Genomic DNA, 22,388 nt, shown 5'->3' with positions numbered 1-22,388 from the left:
GTAAAATAATTTACCAGAACTAACTTAATCAACATCGATTATAGATGCGACCTTTAATCTTCATCACTTTAGAATTGTGCAAAACATTTAAACATATATGATTCGTAGCTTTTCATATACCACCTATCTATAGATTGCCAAAAATGCTACATAAAGATACGCCATTAAGACCATCAATTCTTGCAAAACTCTTTGGTTTCTAATTTCTTTGAAGTGTAACATTTTAATGGCAGTAGTGAAGGACACATTAAAGTAATCGTTAGAAAATGGCATAGACATATAGACAAAGTTGTTCTTGAAACTGCTTACTAGGATTGACGGGGACTGGTAAGACTTTAAGGTGCAACATTAATAATAAATATAATCAATATGACAAGCACGACCAGGTCTACGTCCCGAAGTCTGATCGAGATCGACGACAAAGTGTCGTTCAACACCCCCAAACGGACTACACAAGCAGATCCCACCGGGTTACTACTACAACAATACTTAAGCCGTATATTTTTTGTCTCCTTTTCTGGCGAGTAATTGCAAATCAACACTTCCAATTTCAAAAGAAAGCTATCAGCGGGAACTAGAACTGTATGCTATTGTATTTTAATAATGCTGTTGTATTATAATAATGCTGTTGCATTATTTAACAACATATCAAATCGATATACTTGTAACGCAAACATATGAAATAATGGCAAAGCTTACACAATTGTGTGGATTTGATAATATAGTAGAGCACAAGGTGGGAATAGTCAAAGTAGTATAGAGTTATTTGACAAGAACATATTATACATAAATCCAGGTATGCAGACCGATCAAGAAAACGGTTACAAATGCAACATAATAAATCAAAATTTTTACGTACATTTCATTTTAATGTTGGTTTTATTTAATACAAAAAATCGGTTTTAGATTTATACCGCATAATAAGATGAAGATATGTATTTAAACGGACAGCCAGACGGATAAGTTGTAATAAAACCGATATGCGTTCAGATAATTAAGTACATACATATTTCGTACGATAGATTTATTTTTGAAATAATCGAAACTAAATATCGACGATGTTTCGTAATTAAATAACATTAAGTAATAATCTATACAGTAGCAAAATCGTGAACAATTCCGAAAATAATGCTCAATTTAAATTATAATAATTTGTTTCGATATTAATATAACAACTCTAACAAATTAAAAAAAAATTATATTCGTTCGTAATATAATTACTTCTATTTCTTCTCGGGACTATCTGCTTTCGTTTCAATTTGACTTTCCTCTTTTGCATAGACATCAAGTATATTTACAAAGCTATTCTGATGCTGTTCCAACTGTTGCACTAGATTACCGGCTGACATATTGAGTGTTTGTACCAGTTCGGCTTGCGCGGATTGCAAACCAGGATGTTGTGCATAATCCATGAATTCATTCCGACTCAGCAAAACATTGTTTACAATTCCACCTAACAGCATCATCTGGGGCACTTTCCGCACTGTACGTATAAGTTGTTTTGCACGATCCTCCGGTGAGAATACCAATCTATAAGACACATTGAATAATGGCAACAACGATTCATATTTTGTATCAGTGAGCGCTTCTGCCATAATTTGTCTACCATACATTTTCACAACCATATTTTGTTTATGTAAATTTACGCGCACATCAAACATATCATCCTCAGTCATGGAATTCATGTGGAATATGCCAACCATACGTGATTGTTCAAACCAGTTGCGTACTTCCCGTGCAATTATTTTCAAATATGGATTTTCTATGTCGGTATTTTTAATTTTAACAAAACAATTTTTTGTTTTTGGTTCCTTTTCAACAATTTCTTTCGTTACGGCAAGCACCAATGCACGGTCATAATGCGGCTGTCGTGGACGTTGTATATTAATTTTAGCACGGTAACGTTGAAATTGGATGAGAGGCGGTCGACTGGTCAATAGAAATGCTATAAAACAATACAAAACACTTGATTGTATAACTTTGTTTGAGAAAACACATGTACACTTAAGAACTATTGTTGTTTTACCTTTGTGTATAAAGTTTGACATTTTTACTGATGCTTTTAATTACGAAAAGTTTAAAATTTATAATTTTAACTACAAACACTAGACTTTTATTTTAATAATTCCTTCTATTTGCCATAAATAAAATCGCCGCTCGTTGCTGGAGCACTGACTTCTATTTCTTTATTTATCAGCTGTCGTTAATTTGACAGTAGGAGTTGCTTGCTAAAATTTCCGCTAGAGGCTACTTCGAAACGTCATGCAAAAACGTTGACTTTGAATTCAACAAAGCAGCATTATTTACTGAAGGAAGTAAGTGGGAAGTATTATTTTAACAATTTATTGCATATTCTTACAATAAAAATAAATAATGAAAAAAAATTAAAATAAAGTATATTAACTTACATATTGCTTTTTTGCTTCATGCAAAAAATTTTTGTTGTTATTTATATATATATATATATTTTAGCATGCATTAGATTTCTCGAATTGTTTAAAATAGGAAAGTTATTACTACATCACGTTCCTAGCCGATTTAGATTAATTTTCGAGATATCGAAGTTCAGGTGAAAATTTTTTACATCGAATGCACTTATAAAACTTTACTCATCATCTACAACTGTATCCACACCAAAACGAACGAACTTTTGCAAGTACGATTACCTGCGAATATTCGTTCGTTCGCAAGCGTTAGCTTTGGTGTGGATGCACCTAAATGCTAATTAATATATGCAATTTTTAGATTGATTACACAAACAACTGGTAATAACAAGGGAACACACCAGACCGCACAGATCAAAGATTTGAGATCTTTTTTATACTTAATAAAGACGTAAATAATGAACAATCTCCTTTCTATCTTTAACAGATAATTCATGTAGAAATTCAATAATAATGCTTTTACGCTTCATATAACAATATAACAATAAATTTATATAACGTTTTAATATAATTATTAGTATTGAAATAATTAATAATTAATCTAATGACGTCATGTTTTAGAATTACCAACATGAATTTTAACACAGACAGGAGTACTGAGGTTCAGACACCAGAATATTGCTGTAACACCTATCATTGTAAGAATATTTCATATAAAATTGTTAATAAACTTTTTATGTTATTTAAATAGCAATATAAATCAATAGATTTTATGAGTAATCGGTCGGAAATAACAGCGTTGGAAATTGTTCCCAGAGTAATCATCTGGAAAGGCAATAAAAGGAGAACTCTTGCCTACCAACAAGTTATTAAAATAAGAAATCAATCTGATGTAAGTAAATAAATTATACATATACATTTACGCATATTATAAAATATCACTTTTCCCAAATATTACAGTTCCCACGTCATTTGAATTTTCACACAGACACTCCTGACGAAATTGATATTTTGATTCCAAGACGTCTCATATATGACTATGTTACACCTGACGAAACTATAGAGATTTCAGTCGCTTTGGTTCCTAAAAATAGGAATCGATTAAATATTGAAAGAAATGTTTTTGTACAAAGCGAACATCCCAATATTACTTTTCAAATTCCAATAATCTGTAAGATTTTTCCTTTCTTTAGTACATAGTACAATATATAAATCTGATAATATTGCCCTTTTTTTAATTTTATAATCTAGTTTTGGTGGAGGATCTAAAACCTGTTATACCCACATTTATTAAATTCATGAGTACTCCACCAAGCTACAAGTGTTTCTACGAATTTATAATTTATAATACGAAAGATGAAAAAACCTATATTAAATTAAGAACGTAAGGATGGTTGACCAAGCATTCTCAAATTATGTTAATTGGATAACACAATAAATATTTTCTCTATTTTTAGTTACAATGAGGCCCTTAGAGCTCCATCTAAAGTTGTTATTGAAAAAAATAATTTCATTAAAATTTTATTATGTCTCTCGGTGCAAGAAGTAAGTCCATTAAGCGATCAAATGAAAATAAAAGTAAATAATGGTAGGTAATGAAAATAATATTAAACAGTTATGTAAACCTTACAATTACTATTAGTAATCCATAAATATATTAAATCAATTTTTAAAGCGAAAAAACACGTTTTGCGAAAAAAAAAAACAAGATACAATATTTTGTATTATTGTATCATGTATATATGTATTTTGTACATTTTGACCAAAATGTGTGATTTACGCCATCTTTTATAGCAAATATAAAACTACGACAACGCTAATTTAATTTCCCAAATTTGGACATGATGAAATAGAACTTATATAATTGACTACTTAGAAAAACTTAACTGAGCTTTAAAAACTATCGCCGAGCTGCACCATAAAGTGAGGGACTAATTCCCGTATTAGGTCTGTTCCACGAACTACTCTTAGTAAAACTCAAGTAAAACACAAATACAAACTGAGAGCGTAACACAAATAAAGTGACAGATTACGCTTTTTACTCAGAGCCAGATTACACTAGTGCCGCACAATACAAAAATTTAAATTCAAAGCAAAACAGCTGATTCACACATCAACAAAAATTTTACTTAAAATAAAATGTACAAGTAAAGTCTGTGTAGCGTTTTCAAATTTTGACAGGGATGTTACGTTCTCTCAAATGCTCTCATTTACTCGAAAATTTGCTGGTATAACGCCTTTGTGTACACACTGTGTTACTCAAAGTTACTACGAGTAGCTCGTGGAACAGACCTATTAACTACTTTTACCACTTAAGAAAAATTAATCAGTTCAGATTGGAATATAGCTTCATCGCACTCCAATAGTTTCCTTTTATATTCTTATGCGCATTAAGAACTTTTTGATCCCTAACCCAATATTATTGTGAAAAGAGGGTTTCTTTCAATTTCAAACCACTTCTTAAAGGTAGCAATAATTTATTAAAAATATTATATATATGGACAGTTGGTAATAGTGAAATTTGCAAGTCCAGATGAAATAAAGTTCGTAACAAGCACGAAATGTCTGTCTATATCCACAATTATCACAACTTCAGTTTAACGTAATTTTAAAAAATTCAAATTGCTATAAAATATTTGCAATTGGAATATACATATTTAAATATAATACACTGAAGTGTTACATTAAAACTATTGAGATATCATCACTAATAAGATCAAAAAATAAAACAAAAATGTTAAAAACAGTTTTTTTTTTCAACTTCAAATATTAGGTCATGTTCCGTATATTTATGAAATGTATAAATGTCTACTAACACAACTTCAAATATGTTAGATTACTCATTTGGATAACGAAATTTGGCAGATCGAGAGTAAATTTAGATTGAATCCAGATTTATAATTTGAAAATGCCATTAATGACTCAGTTAGACGGTAGGTAACGTAAGAAATTAATTCAAAGCGAAATGCACAACCAACCAAACCTGCGTATTTGATAGGAACGAAATAATCAAAAACGGTGAACTTTGTTTATTTCGCTTTGAATTTGCATTTCGCTTTGAATTAATTTCTTACGTTACCTACCGTCTGACTCAGCCTTAATGGAAATATTCTTATGTATAAAACAAAGCAGCTCTTTTTTGACTTTACTTTAAATTCACTCGATGAAATTTTCAAGTAAAATTCAAGTAAGTCGTGTTCAGTACGAACCGACAATTCCTTCGCACAAACTCTCTCTACGAATTTGATTTTGCGTACGGGAACAGAAAATAGTAAGATTCAAGTAATTTTTGGTCCTATTATCTTATAGATTATGAACGTCGATATTGAATTATTATTTCATTTTTTTTAATTTTTTGATCACCCAATGTTTAAACATTTTAAATTTTATTAATTTTATTTAAAAGTGACCAGTTTTAATTATAAAATTCGCCTTTTGTTGATAATATCAAAATATATCAAAATATTAATAATAATATCAAAATATTAATTAAAAAATACTAAATAAATAATATATAATACAATAATAATAATAAAAAATTTTCAATTTAGAAGCGTTTATACCAATAGATTATGTGCACGAACCAATTGCTGGCTCTCTTTACTTTGCTGACAGTCATATTGAATTTGGCAGCTTAAATTATGGATTAAATCTCACCAAAACTCTCAAAATTTGCTGTGAGAGTGACAATCGACTACATTTTGAGATTAAATTTTTAACCACAATGGAAGAACTGAATATTATAGAAAACTTTAATGAGCCTGACCCATTCACTGGAGTTAGTTTTGGAGATAACATAGATAGCAGTAGTGATATAAATTCAGATATTTCTAATGCCAAAGCAGAGATCGAAGCTTTGCAGCAAAAATATGTACCCGTCGCTCACAATCATTTTACTTTGCAAAATTATGTAAGCAACATAAATCACATCTCTCAGTAAGTCCCGAGACTAAGCATCGATCAATACCGTTCATCTATATGATCTATATGATCAAATTTCATAATATTCTCACTATTAGTTATTGAGTTACAGCTTTAATATTTGTTTAAAACTACTTTTAATATTTGCAAAACAATGAAAGAAAAAAAAATTTTATGAGTTATTAAAAAATTGTTTTTATATTGAAAATATTATAGTGCGAACTCATCAATAACTCTAAAAAATATTAGCATATTATTACTCCGCGAAATATTTGCTGAGTTAGAACGCGACTCCATAGATATCGATCGCGCTAAAAGCTCTAAGTTGCCCAAATTATATAGCTACTATAAAAGAAAATCAAAGCAGTTCATGAAATCGCTTTAAATTTTGATAAACTGAAATTTAGAAATATAGTTGACACCTTTGAGATACCTTTTAAGATACCTTGACATACCTCTTATCTAAAACCATTTCGACAAAAATCAGCAATCAAAACAGCAATCAACCTAGTAGAGAGATATCGGTGAAACTTGTGTAAAATAACCAAAAACGTAAAAATCAATCGAGAAGATAATGACCTCCGTTTATGAGGGTGTGTATAGTATTTTAATCTAGAACTGTTTCGATAATCTAAAAATGATCAACAACGAACATTACGTTGAACTATTGATGAGTTTGAAGAAAGTAATCTAAAAATAAGCACCTGCAAACGGCGAAGAAGTAAATGTCGTATATCAAGGCGTTGATTACGAATCGACATCGACTGTATTTAATGGATAATGCCTATAACTAGTACCATCTGATGGTAGTTCACAAAGATATGTTTCAGAAAATGACATTTTACCCACTCAATGAAGTTATATCCTAAACAAAACCTACTTTGAAGCTAATTATTAATCGATTTACATGAAAGGACTGTTAATATTAGAGAAAGATTTAAATGATTGTGTTAATAATAAAAAAATGTATAAAAAAATTGTTTTTCAATAGTTAATCTCGGTACTTATTAGATGATGTGTTAGTTCTTTTTTATAAGGCTATAAATATAGATTTATTGGTATATTATAAATTTAAGGATGTGTTCTTGTTTTCAGCAAGGATCTTTTGCCCCTAAAACTTTAAATAAATTGAGCATAACATTTGCACCGAATGTAAATGAAAAGTTCGATTTCGATGACTTTTTAGAACCGCCGTTTGTAGTCAAAACCTATCTACTGATAACTATAACGCTGGGAAGTAGTTTTAGCAATACAAAAAGTATTTTAATGACCGGCTATATACAAGGACCAGATGCTGAATTAGAAACAGATATAATAAATTTCGGTGAAATTTATATTGGTGAAGAACATTTTAGTGATATCCGGTTTGTTAATAAAGAAGGTAACATTTTAATTACGGTGTCCTATCATAAAAAAATATAAATTTTTTAGCACGTATACGCACCAAAATCGTTTATAAAGGAACTGAGGAATTGACGAAATGCACCGCTCTGCTAAAACCGAGTGAAGGCCTAACATTAAACCGATTACGGTGTGGATTTTTTTGTTTAACATTTTTCACGCAAATGATTGGAAAATTTGCAGAAATTTTAAAATTTAAGGTTAAAAACGGCAGATTTATATCGTGCTTAGTGAGGTATATACTAAAAACGAACAAGACTTCCAATTAATCACAAAAGACTTCAAATTTTTTTAGAGGTGTTTCAAACCAAGTAAAAGTGTTAACTACTCCTGAAAAACCAGATTTAGGTGAAATCCCTTTTGCGGTACCCCAAATAATTGAAATATTTGTTAAAAATCCACTTCAGACGCCAATCGTTTTAAGATGTGTACCACAACAAGATGGGCTGGAGACTCCGTTAGTTTTAAATGTGATTGATAAAAACTATTTACCAATAGATGTATTTGATCCGATAAAAAAGTTTTTTGATGAGAATGCCGATCGAGAAGCACTTTTAGAGGAAGAAAATTTAATTCAAGATATATTGAATGCACAAAATGCTACTAGTTTGGAGTCTGAGAGTGCTGAAATTTTTGAAATGCAATCTGAACACAGTCCAGAAGAAATTGTTCCAGAAGAGCATGTTCTAGAAGAATCTGAGTTAGAAGAAGAAGAAGATGTTGTAAGTTCTGTTAAAAAAAAACCAGAAAGAATAGAATGCACCAACTGGTATTGTCAAAAATATTATGGTATAGATGAAGATCGTTCATATAATGATACTTCTGCATGCAAACCTGCTTCGGAGCCTGAAAAATTTGACATAATATTATGTGGAGAAGGTGATGCTCCTAAAGTTATATATTATAAGTCTCCTGAAGAAGACAATGAATTAAATGAAAACGAAGCGAAAACGGAGGTTCTTGAACAAATACCTCCAGACCCTCCGTATGAAGATACTGAAGATGCGAATGTAGTGAATATAACTAATACAAACAGTGAATTGGAAACAATTAAAGAGTTGCCGTTAACAAAAAATCCTTCAGATTTATCGATGATATCACATCCAGAAGCAGAACCTATATTCTCTGATGAATTTGAAGAAGTTTTAGGTAAGTAAAAAATATATTTAAGCATTTCTACAAATATAAATGTATTTGAATACGAGTACATATATATTCATTTACAACATAATAAGAAAAGAATTTATCAACAACACTTTCCAAAATATATAAATATTTTAATTAAATATTTTGATTTAATAATCGAAGCGTCTGATATATTAGCATATTCTTATTCTGTTACAATATATGCAGCCAATATCTTGATGCCCTTACTTTTGATCTACTAATCCACTCTTATTTAAAGTTTGAATTTCATAACTATTGGCTACTCTATTAACATGATATGGTTCGAGTGCAATACATCAGTTCATCTCTCCAAAAAGCATATATATAATATATTCGTAAAGAAGTATACGTTATATTTCTGCGAGTATTGCCCATGGTATCATAAATCGCTTTTATTCCCTCTCCGTAATATAATGCGTTGCTCGAATAAGACGGATACAAAATGGAATAATAGTATGAAAAATGAATCTTTAATTCAATTACTTCTTTTGGACAGGCCTATTAACTGTTTCGGATCTTACCAAGTTTCCGTAACCTGAAAATATTTATTTGTTTAATATTATTAATAAAATCTCTGAATAAGAATAGCCAATCGTTATTCTGGGTTTAGAGTAATTCTCTAAGCCCTGAAGCGTCAATTAAAAGTAGTACAGAACCCACTTTGCAAAGTTTTATTGCCTCCACCGTTAGATTTGTGCATTAGTGCAGGGCATTCTAACACTACATATGTGGCTAACTCATCATTCGCTTCGCAGAATTTACAGTTTACATCCGTATATATACGCAGTTTCATAAGGTGGTATTTTAGTTAACAGTTCCCTGTGAAGATTAAGAATGAAGTGAAGAATCCTGTGAAGATTTTAAGGTTTTCTTTTGATAGGTCCATAAATCCTGGTATCTCCTATTGTTATAAGTACCAATAAGTGATTTAGATTGTAATAACCCTGATATATTATCCAGTAATCATTTTTGTTCAGGTTCTCCTTTATTTTTATGACAGAAAGTAGGGTGCTATGTCCTAATCCACAGAAAGGTTCAGACCCCAGCATCGATGTGATTGCTCCTTTCCTGGCTAGTTTGTCTGCATATTCGTTTCCGCTTAAACCAGTATGGCCCGGTACCTAGAGAATCGACACCTGATTTGAATCGCCGAGCAGATTTAACTTATCAAGGTAATCTTGCACCAGTCTTGAAGTCACGTGATGCAAGTTTAGTGCTTTGTTCGCCACTTGGCTATCTGTCGGTATTGCGGCTGTTTAACAAAAATTTAGCTAATAGTTGCTTTTAACATAAAAATCTATTCATTGCTGAATAGATTTTTACTTACGTTATCAATCTAATTCATTGTTCTGATGTATTAATAAATCTAAACAAAATAAATTTTTGACTTTGTTCGATAGAATTGAAAAGAATTCTAAACCTCGTCATCTCCTCCTCGCCATACAACTATCCCTTTCCCTTTCATACTTCTTTATTTCAATGGCTCCCCATATATTGTGTATAGTAATCCGAGTGTGATTTATATCTTATAAATACCCTAGAATTGAGCTTATCTATTGCATATGTTCTATTCAATAGTTAAACTTCTTGTATTTTTGTACAATACGAAATTTGTTAACTTTTTAAAATTTGATTGCATTGTATATTCAATCATTTTTTCAGATGATATACCATTACTCGCTGAACATCTAGTATGGGCAAGCAGATGGGAAGTACGTAAAACTAGACCATTTTCTGAAATTAACATTGTAAAGGAAACATTAGATGCATTGCTTTCTACTCAGTATTTTGAAAATATAGTAGAATTTCAAAATTATAGGTATATGGATTGGAATGCTATACCTTCAGATCCCAGAGAAGTTTATTGCAATAAGGAACCAATACATCTACAACCAGCCGAAGGAAAGTACATTTCACTTGTTATGATACCAAATATCAGAGGAAAACGTCACACCATTATAGATATACAAATCTGTCCAGGAACTAGATGTGAAGGCCGTTGCACAAATTGCGAATATTTCTATGTAGATACGAGTCTGATGACGTTCAATTATCGGATTAATTTCAATTGCTCTGTACCAGAAATCGTTTGGGAAACCGATATTTGTATACAGAATCATGTCGTTTATTGCGATGAACCGTATAAATTACAAATGAAATTCACAAATGTGAGCAATGTGGATGGATTCTTTTTCTATCTTGCAATTGTAAGTCAATATGAATTTAAGAAACTTTTTGTAAGATAAAAATTATTTTATGCAGCCCGATTGTCCCGATGGAGTAATGACTTTATATAATGATGATTACAAATTTTATATACAAAAAAATGATGCGATAACCGTTGAAAGTACTGTAAGGTTCAAGAAGGTTAATAATGTAGTTCTATGGGGAAGGTGTGTAGACATCAGTATACTAGATGTTTATTTGTAGACTTAAATAATAAAATTAAATTTCAGCGTTAAAACGGTTGGTGAAATAGCGGATGTTCCATTTAGAATATGTGCAACAGTTTTACCTGCAAGAGTGCGAATTATTCCAAAAAGAGTATATTGCAGGCAAAGGGTCTTGTGTAGGACGAGACAGTATATTTTTATTGAAAATCTTACACCGACTTCTACATGCTTTAGATTTCACTTAGTAAGAAAAGAACATAAATTTAATATATAATACACATATAGTATTATAGTATATTGTGTTATATATTATAGTATTATATATATATAATATTATATAGTATAATGATACATATATTATTATTTTTTAAATTTTTTGTTTAGAAAAATGAGATATATCAGTTCCTCGACATATACGGGTTCAAATTTAAACCTGTGGCGCAATTTATATATGTAACAATTGAATCAAAGTTTTATGATCCGGGCACATATAATAATGTATTCTATTTAAAATTACGCAATGGCAAAACTATGGTGAGTATCACATTCTATTGGTCATTTTATATGGTGTTATTTTTTTTTGTTTTTGTTTGTTTTATTAAAGGATGTACCGATTCAATTTTTAATAGAGGGTATGCCAATATGCTTCTATCAGGATATTACTAAGGGCGTGGATTTTGGCACACTTCTTATTAATACTAAGAAGAACTTTTTAGATGAAGTTGCACTCTACACAATAAATGTAAGAGCAGTAAATCGTGGTCATAGAGATTATAAATTACTCATAACGAAGCTACGTATCGGTCCACCGAAATGTAGTACTGAAGAAATCAAAGGAATTTGCAATGTAGAACCGAAAATGATGATGCTTGAATCCGGTGAAGAGAAAAATATATTGATTTCAGCAAATGCTTTTGCGGCAACACAATTATGTAGTGAATTTCGCATACAAATTACTGATCAAAGTTTTAAGCAACGGGTCAGTAATATAAGCTTTACCGTCAAAGCGAATTTCATTGAACCACAACTGGATTGGCAACCAAAATCAATAAATATTGAATACTATAGAACACACAAATTCTATGATCGTGAAGATATAAGTAAGTTTTCCCAGATATTAATGCACTGGCTCCGAACGAAGCATAGCATTAATTGCGGAACAGTACTATCTGTAAAAATATATATCATTTTTTTGTTAGTTGTTAGCTTTATAATATCTCTTATACATAAAAGGCATGAAATCATATCAAGCAGATATGAAGTAGATAGGTTCTTAATAAATGTTATGAATTTTTCAGAAATTTGCTTTGAGTTAATAATATAATCTACAATATCGATAGTTTGAGCAACGTTCAAATATCTTTGTTATGCTTAGATACTCCGAGAATTTCAACTATTTTGCATTGTCATTGAATAATACTTACTCCTATATAGATAAATTCTTCAGGCGAATGTTCTGTGAGTGAACGGTTATATCAATCTATTAAGAGAAGTTCTCACTGTTCATGGTAGGTTTTAAAAATTTATTTTATTTTTTTTGATATCAAATCTGTATATTTTATAAATATTAAAATTGAAAATGTAATATTCTCTGTGTTGTAATATTGGACCCATATTAACTTTAATTTTTGGTGCACAATAGATCAAGCTGGTCGCAGTACATAGGGGCCTCAGCCTAACCCAAAACCCCCCACTAACAACTTTAGTTTTATTCATTATAATGGTATAATGAACTTGAGATGAGTCTCAGCAAAATCTATTTGTTTAAGATTATCTAATATGAGTTCCAGTTCAATATGACCACTTCAATATCAATTTTTGCTTCATACATCTACATAATTTAGTTTAAATAAATCTCTTTGTTCAAATATCCTAAACGTCTTATGTTTGCATCAAGAGTTTAGAAGAGCGTTACTACACTCTAATACACTACAATTTTTGCTACTTCATTTTGTTACCCATCTTAACTCTATAGTAAAATATATTGTGTTTATAGGGGGCGCTGAGCTTAAAAATATAGCAAATACCGATGTTCATACCGTTCATTTAAAAGTTATTGGACCATTTAAAATGAGAGCATTCTATGAAGATAGTCTGCATAGAGAACTTACATTTGAAATGAAGTCTCTAGAAATCAAAAATATAATTGTTGTACTTAATAAGGTAATAATTGGAGAGTTTGCTTGCTCTTACGCTGGTGGAAGAATTATTTGTACCGCTAATGGTAAACAACAGGTAAGTCGGATAAGTCTTAATTTCCAAAACAGTGGCCTTCAATATTTATTTTAAATATTCTATAAATCTATTATTATTTTTAGAAACCGCTTTACCTAAATGTTTCTATTTATTATCCATTTTTGAATATAAATAATCCGAATCTTGTACTTTTTACGATGCGCGAAGAAAGGGATGTAAATGTCACACTTGAAAATGGCGGCTGTATGGATGCCCGATACAAATGGAAGAAATTGAGTGAAGACTTAAGATTTGTAGCGGCAGTAAGTATGTTTTCATGAAAGTTTGAATAACTGTGAAGTTCGATACATAAAAAATAAAGTTTAAAATTTTTATTCAGCGTTTACCTTGGCAAGTTTTCGGCAAAATTTTTGCATGTGGTCTCATATTTTCACTAATGCTTACAAATTTTTGAAACTTTCCTAAAAGATGCCATAAAAATTTCTATCGGAATTTTTATCAAGAAAATGTATTTACATTCGAATATATATAAAACTTGCCAGTGTAGACGATAGACGATAGCAATCACAAACAAATAGAAGCTATTCTCATTACTCATCATTACTTAGTTAAGTGAACATAAAAGTATTTGATACAATTTGGGCTTTTTAGCTTGAGGATCCAGATGAGATAGCACGCCAAATTTTATCAGAAATTTTATGGAAACTAGAATTAGCTGACGATTACGATTCGGATGCAATTAATGAAGAATGTGGAAGGAATTTAACTTGTATTTATCAGAAAATGCGGTGTGTGCCTCACCATATTGAAGATCCAATTAATATTCGCCAAATTATTGACGAAATAATAGATAATTTGGATTTGGAAGCAAAGCGGTATAAAATGATCCTTGACGACAATTATCTATCAGCTATAGATTATGGTACAGCACAAATGAATGTTAAGAAAACACTAGAAGAAATTCTTGACAATTTAAAATTGGATGATAGTTATATTGTATCAGAACCGAGTTCATCAGTTTGCTTAAAGGAGCGCACCATTTATTTTCATGAAAAGAGCGGTATCGTAACGACAGGTTCTAAGGATTGCTTATTGCATCTACCAGGAGTTCGGAAAGGTATTTCGTAAACTAATTTTTTTAAACTAAGAATATATATGCAAGCCAACCTATATTATATATATTTTTATTCGACAATTGAATTTTTGAATTTTGTCAAAACGTTGATAAACGTTAATGTAACCGATAACTGATTTTTTGATCTAATCAAGTGAGATTACAATGCATGCGAAAAGTAATATAAGGTTCCTCTTATACGTTAGAGAATTTGAGTTTAGAATTTCTTTGATAAAGATTTGTATTCGGTTTGTAGCATATTTTCGCCGTTACAAAATATTGCGAGATCTATATATATTTTACAGCATTTAAAAAATTTAAAGACTACTATTTACGTCTATGTTACCAAATAATGTGGATTACTCGATTACCATCTTTCGTTGTTATATTTGACCGTTAAATACTGAAAACCAGTCCTAAACTTATTAATGTCACTTAAGCTTTAGCATGAGTTAAAATGAGGTATCGCCAATATACGTTAGCACAATAGGGCAATAGGCCTAAGTGGATCCATCCCCTAGTGATCGGCGATATAACTTAACCTAACCTAACCTATCATGAGGTTTATTTGTTAGAACTGGGTGAGCAAGATTATCACTAATGAGCTTTAATATCTCCGTTATGACAAGAGTCACTTCGTAGGATATATGTCTTTAGTCGCTGTAGTAAGGAATGATATATTTCTAATATTTATATACTGTTAATGTGGATATATATACATTGCCTATATAGATGATATCAAAATTAAGTTAATATTTAAAAATTTTTTTTAAATTATTTCACGCAAGAGTTATGCTTAATATAACGTTGTCTTTCAAATAAGTTTATTTCTTTTATTAGTTTCCAATAATATTATATGATACATTGTATTCATTGTATTTACTATACAGGCTTCGAAATGAAAGCCATATTTGACCTGGATGTCATCGGTGGCTCTCCTCAACGATTCACCGTTACAATAGTTCATTTGGAGAAAACAATTGAACTCTCCAAAGGAGGCATTTACTTAGGTATAAAGGTATGTTAAATATTAAAAGAATATATACATATCTTAAAAAAAAACTAAAAGTGATTAAAAGTAATATTTCTTCTAGCCATGGTATGAAAAATTTAGATCTCATGTGCGAGTTCGTAATGTGACACAATATCAGATCACATTAAAAGTAGAAGAATTGCCTCTGCCTCCTTCATTTCAAATAAAGCGTATATCACATGGATATGTAGAAATAACAACAAAAAAAGAATTTAGCTTAGCACCATTCAGAGCGACCAATATTAAATTTGAGGGCGTAATGGGCTTCGCTGATCACTTTTTTCGAAATATTAAAATAACTGTTAACGATAGTGAAATAAAATATCTGCGTTTGGCTGGACAGGGTGTAATTCCCATATTTACCTCAGTGAAGACGAGCCTACCACGCCTACACATGGATCGCAATGAAATTATTAAAGAATATAATATATTACAAAAGATTTATTATTTTGATGAATTCAAAATTTTTACTGAGCCTGATGAAGAAGATTTGGGAGGTGCAGAAGAATTGAGTGTGGTTGAATCAAGGTCATTTCAGTGGAGTATTTCGGACATAAGCACTGGCTCGGATTATGATACAGAAACAAATTTATTACATGAGCGCAATTTTTTCGAAATACTCAAATCGTATGTGTTCGTTAATCCCAACGATGTCCCTAATGAAATTATTTTAGAACAAATTATACAAACGAAAAAATTCATGAAAAATCTAATACATAATCCCGATATAGCACTTCTTACCTATAATGTATACAAGGAGCATATTAAATTTTTACAATCCTTTTGTAAACCTGTTCATTTAAAATATTTCACCATACAACCGTTGCCCTTCGAATTGCATGGTTATATACTAAATTTAGGACAACTGCAATTAAATACATATCATAAGTTTGATTTGGCTTTACGCTTTTTTGGACCGGGCAAAATCACAGCTGCAGCAAGAACAATTATCAAGATTCCAGGACTATATGTTAACTTCGAACTTGAAAATAAGTAAGTTCATATATTTATGTATGTATTCTGACTATTGACTATATTTTTAAGAATATATGGTATATATAAATGAATGGCAAAATTTTTACCAATATTCGTTAAAAATACATATAAAAACTTATTCGAAATTTGATGGTTTTCACAGGTTTGTGGAACCCAATAGCCATAATAGCCAACTATCATCGAAATGATAGTTTTCACAACTCGATGAACTTTAAACACATTGGTCTTGACTACTAAATAGACTTTACTATGCGATAATCTTCATATGTTATGGTTTTTATGACCCTTAGTCTTTTAACGATTTGATACACTCCCAATGGTTTTACAATGGTCTTACGCCGCCTTGCGGTGTATGGATTCAAACCAATCATAATTTTTTTTAATGATCATGTTCAATAAGCATACGTTCTTAAGGGTTTTGGAACATTACAAAGGTTTTGTCAAAGATTAATGTTGAGAATGTCTGCAGTTTAAGAAAAATAGAAACCGTAAAGAATCATATGTGTGATCTGTATAGAAGTACTAACAATTTGAAAATTTTAACTTTTCTGGTTGTTTTTGGCCACAAATTCATATCTTACCTTTTACAACCTCTTGTTAACATCAGCTATTGTACCATAAGCTATTTTACAGTAAACCTGAGACACCCTATCCGGACTATGAATATGTTTACCACATCACTGAAGATAAAATGCCACAGTGCTTCAACAAACGTTATCGCAATCAATATGAACGAGAAATTGATATGGAAATTGATCCAAAACTAAAGCACGCCCATTCCTTCGACGTTGACTTGAAAGCACAACACAAACGGAAATTTACAGCACAAGATCGAAAATGTATACAAAACTACTATAGCGTATATAGTCTAAATAAAGCAGTTTGTGTGGAACGTAAGAATCATCTGATACTGTGCAAAATTTTATCGAATAGCAAAAAAAATGTTTCCGGTTTAATTTTACATGTCAAAATAATAATCAACCCAAGGTCAAGGTTTTATGAAAATGGACAATTGTTACAGGATTTCCTCTACATTGATGTAGGCTTATTTATAAATTTTAAATTAATCAATTTTTAATAAATTATTTTAAACATATCTCCAGTTACACTTGGGACCAACGTTACCAATACTATTACGCGGAGTTGTGGTTAAAAAGTAACAAATTTTATATTTGAAAGTTTGGAACACAAGAAGAAGATTAACTTTATTTATACATATACGTAAATTTATTTATTTTTTTAAACAATGTTTTATTAATCTTATTTTTAATATATTTGAGCCATCAAAACAATCAGCAGTACATATTTAATTGTCTGTAGAAGTAGTGAAATATGAATAATATGATGAAGGAACTGGCGACCGGGAAACCAGCTGCCTTCAACCAGTTCAAAATGCTATAATTATATAACAAGAAGTATAATAAATTTTTAAAATAATATTCTTCAGTATATATCGCTTATAAGCTTACTTAAAATCGTCTGGATAAAATTCAAATGGTTCGGTTGGAATTTCACCACAATTCGATATTATTACTGGCTGTAGAGGTATATCATCAGTATCGGTCTTAACCTAAAAAATACATAGATAAATAGATTAGAATATACTTACGAATAAGCGCAAACAGTAATTGTAAACTTTAGCATTACTAAGTAATCTTAACCCACAAAAATTATTACACTGTATATACATACAGTTTTATGGATTTTTATGAGGGGAGGAATATATACATTTTGTCCTTTATTATGAACCTCTTAAGAGGATTAAGTAAAATAAATCAATATGACGTTATTTCTACTTATTGTTCTTTTTTGTTTAAATTTACTAGAAAATTTATAAAACGTTCACAGCAAAGTAACAAAACTCCAGAAAAATGTGCGAACATAAAAGTCAAGTACGGCTTTGGGTCAGTTGGATAAGGTGCGCTGACTCTGAGCTTCAAATTTGGTAAGACCCAAGTTCGATGCCTGGTACTTGCAGTCTCAAAAAAAATTATTTACGAATAATAAAATACACGAATTATTTTCAAGACCAATGATGATGGGTATTTGACAATACTCGAAACAGCTGTATAGTGAGCCAAAAATTCAATTAATTAAAATAATATAAAATTAATTTTTGTTGTTGTAGTTCACTACTGTGAAAAACCTTATTTTAGAAAATAGAATTCTTTATCAATATGATAATCAAATATTATGTGTGACCTAATTTTTGAGGTATATGTTGGCAAATATGACATGTCCCTAATAAGACGAGATTGCCTTATCACGCTATGGTCTTAAAAGAAAGATTCCTTAAAATAAATATATTAATTAAAGAAAGACATCCAAGTTTGCTTAACATTGACAATCCTTCAAACAGAGTTATTAAAAATTCTCAAACAAAATCTTTTCAACTAAGGACCTTTTGTTTTTTGATTGAGAAACTATTTAACAGGATCAATTAATTGGTCAGCAATCTTAATAATATGATATTAACAATGGCAAATATTTTTCTCTAGAGGATATAAATAAATAAATCATTAGCTTGTATAGCTTCTATATAAACTTGGACAGATTAGCTTTTTGAAATTACAATTCATAGTAGAATAATAAGTACAATCCACAATAAGTATAATAACATATGTATAATTTCGAGAGTATAAGTATATAGATAAATATATGAGTTTTTTATACAAGAACTGATATTTGAACCATCTTGTCATATATCTGTTATTTTATTCGAAAAAACTTCCACTTAAAAATTGATTGTTAACCCTTTATAGATTAAGAATGTTTCTTTAAGTCCAATTGCTGTATCGAGTCTACTTTTTCGAGTCTTTTTAATTAACCGACATTAGATTGTCCCAGTGCACATGCTCATAGGACTATATTAATATGTAATGTTTGTCGGTTGTAATACTCATTATTAAAAATTAAAGTATTTCCTTTACATATCTGACATATCCATTTATGTAATTACTATATTCAAACTGTAAACAATTTGAATAAAACTTAAGAAGTAAATATCCCATCACATTTTACTATATATTTTTGCAAACAATATTACATAAACACATATCTGAGCACCTTCTTTAATACTTTTTTAAATAGTATCGATTAAATATGTAATACATATTTTCGTTATCTTTGAAGATCGTTATCTTTATTCTGGTCAGTGGTAATGTGGACAGATAGTATACTTATATAGAAATAACCTGTGTGAACTAAAAGAGACTTAGAAATCTGCACAGAAGAAACCTTAACTTGCTTCTAAAATACAAAACTGTGTTCTCCAAATACTATCATAGTATTATACTATACAAACAAATTTGAAGATATAATATATCAAGTAAACCATATGAAGCCCTATGCTCCATAAGAGAAGAGAAGGACAGCAGTAGTAATAAGTAATCAATAAAGAATTCAAGTGAAAGATATAAGAGCAGATTGCAAAATCATAATTGACAATAGAATTAGTGCAATTATCTTTTTAAACCGCTAAATAGAACATATATACTAAATTTGTTAATGAATTTGTAAGCTTCAATGAAGTTGCAAACAGAAATTTGATAGTATAAAGCTTATCAGACATATTATAAATTTAGATAGAATTAGATAGAAAACAAAACCGATGCAGATGTCACATCCGGTTACAATTCAAAAGTTTAACATGCGTTACGAATATAACGATAGACAACTTAAGCGAAACCGGTACTAGGTCATCATTCGTATGTTACCAGCTCTTATTAATAGAAACTACGATAGTACATTGAGATTATGTAGAATCACAACGAGCAAAGTTAGCTTAAGTTAATCGATCTCTAATTATTGAAATCGACGACCACAATGTATATAACTTATATATTTAAGAATAATTATGTAGAACAGGGCTGTCCAGACCAGATAACCATTTTAACCATTTAATCAAATAATAATTAAAAAGAAGAGAACACACAAAACCTTTTAAAAAAAAACATTTGTAATTCTTCAATGTATAAGAAATCAATATCTTTATCTTAACCGATTCAAAAATAAACTTGAATAAAATTGTTAACTAAAGAATTAATAATAGAATATTTAAGTTCCGATTATTACAGACACCCTTCATATATAGGACAATTAAATAACTAGACAATAGCTATAGCGAAGCGCATTAGAGCTGTAAACGTGCTACGTAAAGTCTAAGATAGTCCCACCAAACATTCCCTTCAACTCATTTCTTTACAAAAGTATTCGTATCTAAAACAATTTAACCTAGACTATCTTAATATTTAATTTAAAATAATTATACCAAATATACACTCACGTCTTCAATAGCGTATATTGTATCCATACCCTCCAACACTTTACCGAATATAGTATGTTTACCATCCAACCATTTTGCAGAAACTGAATTAATATAAAACTGACAACCATTTGTATCGGGTCCACGATTTGCCATCCCTAAGTAACCAGGACGATTGTGTTCGATGTGTAACGCTTCATCCTCAAAGAAATCACCGTAAATACTTATACTACCAGTTCCATCGCCATTAATAATATCACCACCTTGTATTATGAATCTTTCGATGACACGATGAAATTTCGAACCAACGTATGTGGTGCCATTTATGCCACGTAAGCATATATGCCGAAAATTCGTCACTGCCTTCGGAGCAGCTTTACCAAATAATCCGAACACTATACGACCCAATGGTTTTTTTTTATGCTTTATATCCATATAAAGTCTTGAAGTTACAGTGAAACTAAGACAATTAACCGCTGTCAGTGCAAAAAGTAACAAAATTATTGCTTTCAAAAACTGCATTTTTGGGCTTTCCGTGTGCCTATTTAAAAGGGCAATGTTGCCTGTAGCGTTCACTATGCGACTGATATCGAAACTAAAAATTTTAAAATAGTCAAGTCCAGAAAAACAAAATGGTGAAATGTTCGAAAATACATAAAAAATGCCAGTCTTCATAACTTCATAGAAGCGTTACGTATAAATTATACACGTAAAAAAGTTACTCCAGATTTATCAATCGATAACGGTTATAGTTTCATACTAATGGTTTTCTGATGTGAATTTTATTGATATATAAAGATGTGTGACTGAATTTCTATAGATTCAATATTTAAAATATTTTAAAATAAAAAATTCCATTCATATGCCCAACCCTCCGTTCGTAGAGTACATAACTAGGTTGTTTACGAGGAAACCTTATAAATGATCTGCTGTACCTGCACATTAAAATAGTCATATGTTTTAAAATTATTGGAAAATTGATTTTTCAATTCTTCTTACCTATTTTGTGTTTTCACACCCCCGTCTATGTATTTCAAACTATGGGTAAGTAATAACTAAACTATTGTATATTGTATAAACGTTGAACTTGTATAATTTTCTGACATTGACTTCGGTATAGGAATATTTTTATTTTACTTCAAAACTACATAGGATTTTCTTGAATACATGTAATATCTTATAAGATATTAGCAAATTATAGGAAATTAAGCTAGACCCATTTTACTATTTAATCTATATACTACTTCTACAACAACATAACATCTTGCTTAACACACAACTGGTATTTTCTGCATTCCATACCTCTAAAAACGAACAAAAGATATTATATATTTAGATATCTATAATATATAGGTATTATGTTATATATAGACAGCTTAAAATTCTCTAAAAATTAGTTTAAATAAATAATATCCTTAAATTAATTGACAAAAAAGATCAGAATAACCAATGCTCTGAAAACCTTTTATGCTATCTTGACAACAGATACTTTCTGGGTAAAGATGAGACCACTCACTGG

At 30.2% G+C, this 22,388-nt stretch overlaps 3 protein-coding genes across 5 annotated transcripts; 1 reads left to right on the top strand and 2 right to left on the bottom strand.

Annotated features, from left to right (window-relative positions):
- Positions 1-878: 878 nt before the first annotated feature.
- Positions 879-2,290, bottom strand: LOC119687389 (39S ribosomal protein L10, mitochondrial). Its single transcript, XM_038101680.1, has 2 exons — positions 2,027-2,290; positions 879-1,945 (listed from the first exon to the last, which is right to left on the bottom strand). Exons 1-2 carry the CDS (start codon positions 2,046-2,048, stop codon positions 1,224-1,226), a joined length of 744 nt encoding a protein of 247 aa, XP_037957608.1. The 5' UTR covers positions 2,049-2,290; the 3' UTR covers positions 879-1,223.
- LOC119687388 lies at positions 2,226-17,829 on the top strand. Of its 3 annotated transcripts, none has more exons than XM_038101677.1 (22): positions 2,226-2,315; positions 3,006-3,082; positions 3,152-3,276; positions 3,345-3,555; positions 3,636-3,768; positions 3,842-3,972; positions 5,936-6,294; positions 7,401-7,686; positions 7,737-7,941; positions 8,002-8,855; positions 10,536-11,080; positions 11,136-11,266; positions 11,330-11,510; positions 11,651-11,800; positions 11,871-12,366; positions 13,263-13,501; positions 13,585-13,764; positions 14,114-14,579; positions 15,467-15,594; positions 15,671-16,602; positions 17,239-17,644; positions 17,709-17,829. In XM_038101677.1, the coding sequence occupies exons 2-22, from the start codon at positions 3,016-3,018 to the stop codon at positions 17,763-17,765; spliced, it is 6,282 nt and encodes a 2,093-aa protein (XP_037957605.1). In that variant the 5' UTR covers positions 2,226-2,315; positions 3,006-3,015; the 3' UTR covers positions 17,766-17,829. The 3 variants fall into 3 exon arrangements, with proteins under 3 accessions (XP_037957605.1, XP_037957606.1, XP_037957607.1); XM_038101678.1 differs by lacking the exon at positions 2,226-2,315 and adding an exon at positions 2,752-2,835; XM_038101679.1 differs by lacking the exon at positions 2,226-2,315 and having other exon boundaries at positions 3,136-3,276.
- A 10-nt stretch (positions 17,830-17,839) lies between these two features.
- LOC119687390 (peptidyl-prolyl cis-trans isomerase, rhodopsin-specific isozyme) lies at positions 17,840-21,445 on the bottom strand. Its single transcript, XM_038101681.1, has 3 exons — positions 20,891-21,445; positions 18,075-18,175; positions 17,840-18,000 (listed from the first exon to the last, which is right to left on the bottom strand). The coding sequence occupies exons 1-3, from the start codon at positions 21,389-21,391 to the stop codon at positions 17,898-17,900; spliced, it is 705 nt and encodes a 234-aa protein (XP_037957609.1). The 5' UTR covers positions 21,392-21,445; the 3' UTR covers positions 17,840-17,897.
- Positions 21,446-22,388: the final 943 nt, after the last annotated feature.

Source organism: Teleopsis dalmanni, chromosome X (genome assembly GCF_002237135.1).
Source record: "Teleopsis dalmanni isolate 2A chromosome X, ASM223713v2, whole genome shotgun sequence".
In the NCBI taxonomy this organism is placed as follows: domain Eukaryota; kingdom Metazoa; phylum Arthropoda; class Insecta; order Diptera; family Diopsidae; genus Teleopsis; species Teleopsis dalmanni.
This window is presented reverse-complemented; position numbering and strand designations above follow the sequence as displayed.

Coding starts and splice junctions, on each gene's coding strand:
- LOC119687390 (XM_038101681.1), bottom strand. CDS start 21,391: ATGCAGTTTTTGAAAGCAATAATTTTGTTACTTTTTGCACTGACAGCG. Junction 18,176..20,890: donor CAATATACGCTATTGAAGAC/GTGAGTGTATAT, acceptor TGTATTTTTTAG/GTTAAGACCGATACTGATGA. Junction 18,001..18,074: donor TTTTATCCAGACGATTTTAA/GTAAGCTTATAA, acceptor ATATAATTATAG/CATTTTGAACTGGTTGAAGG.
- LOC119687388 (XM_038101677.1), top strand. CDS start 3,016: ATGAATTTTAACACAGACAGGAGTACTGAGGTTCAGACACCAGAATAT. Junction 8,856..10,535: donor TGAATTTGAAGAAGTTTTAG/GTAAGTAAAAAA, acceptor TCATTTTTTCAG/ATGATATACCATTACTCGCT. Junction 15,595..15,670: donor GCATTTACTTAGGTATAAAG/GTATGTTAAATA, acceptor TATTTCTTCTAG/CCATGGTATGAAAAATTTAG.
- LOC119687389 (XM_038101680.1), bottom strand. CDS start 2,048: ATGTCAAACTTTATACACAAAG. Junction 1,946..2,026: donor GTCAAACTTTATACACAAAG/GTAAAACAACAA, acceptor ATTGTTTTATAG/CATTTCTATTGACCAGTCGA.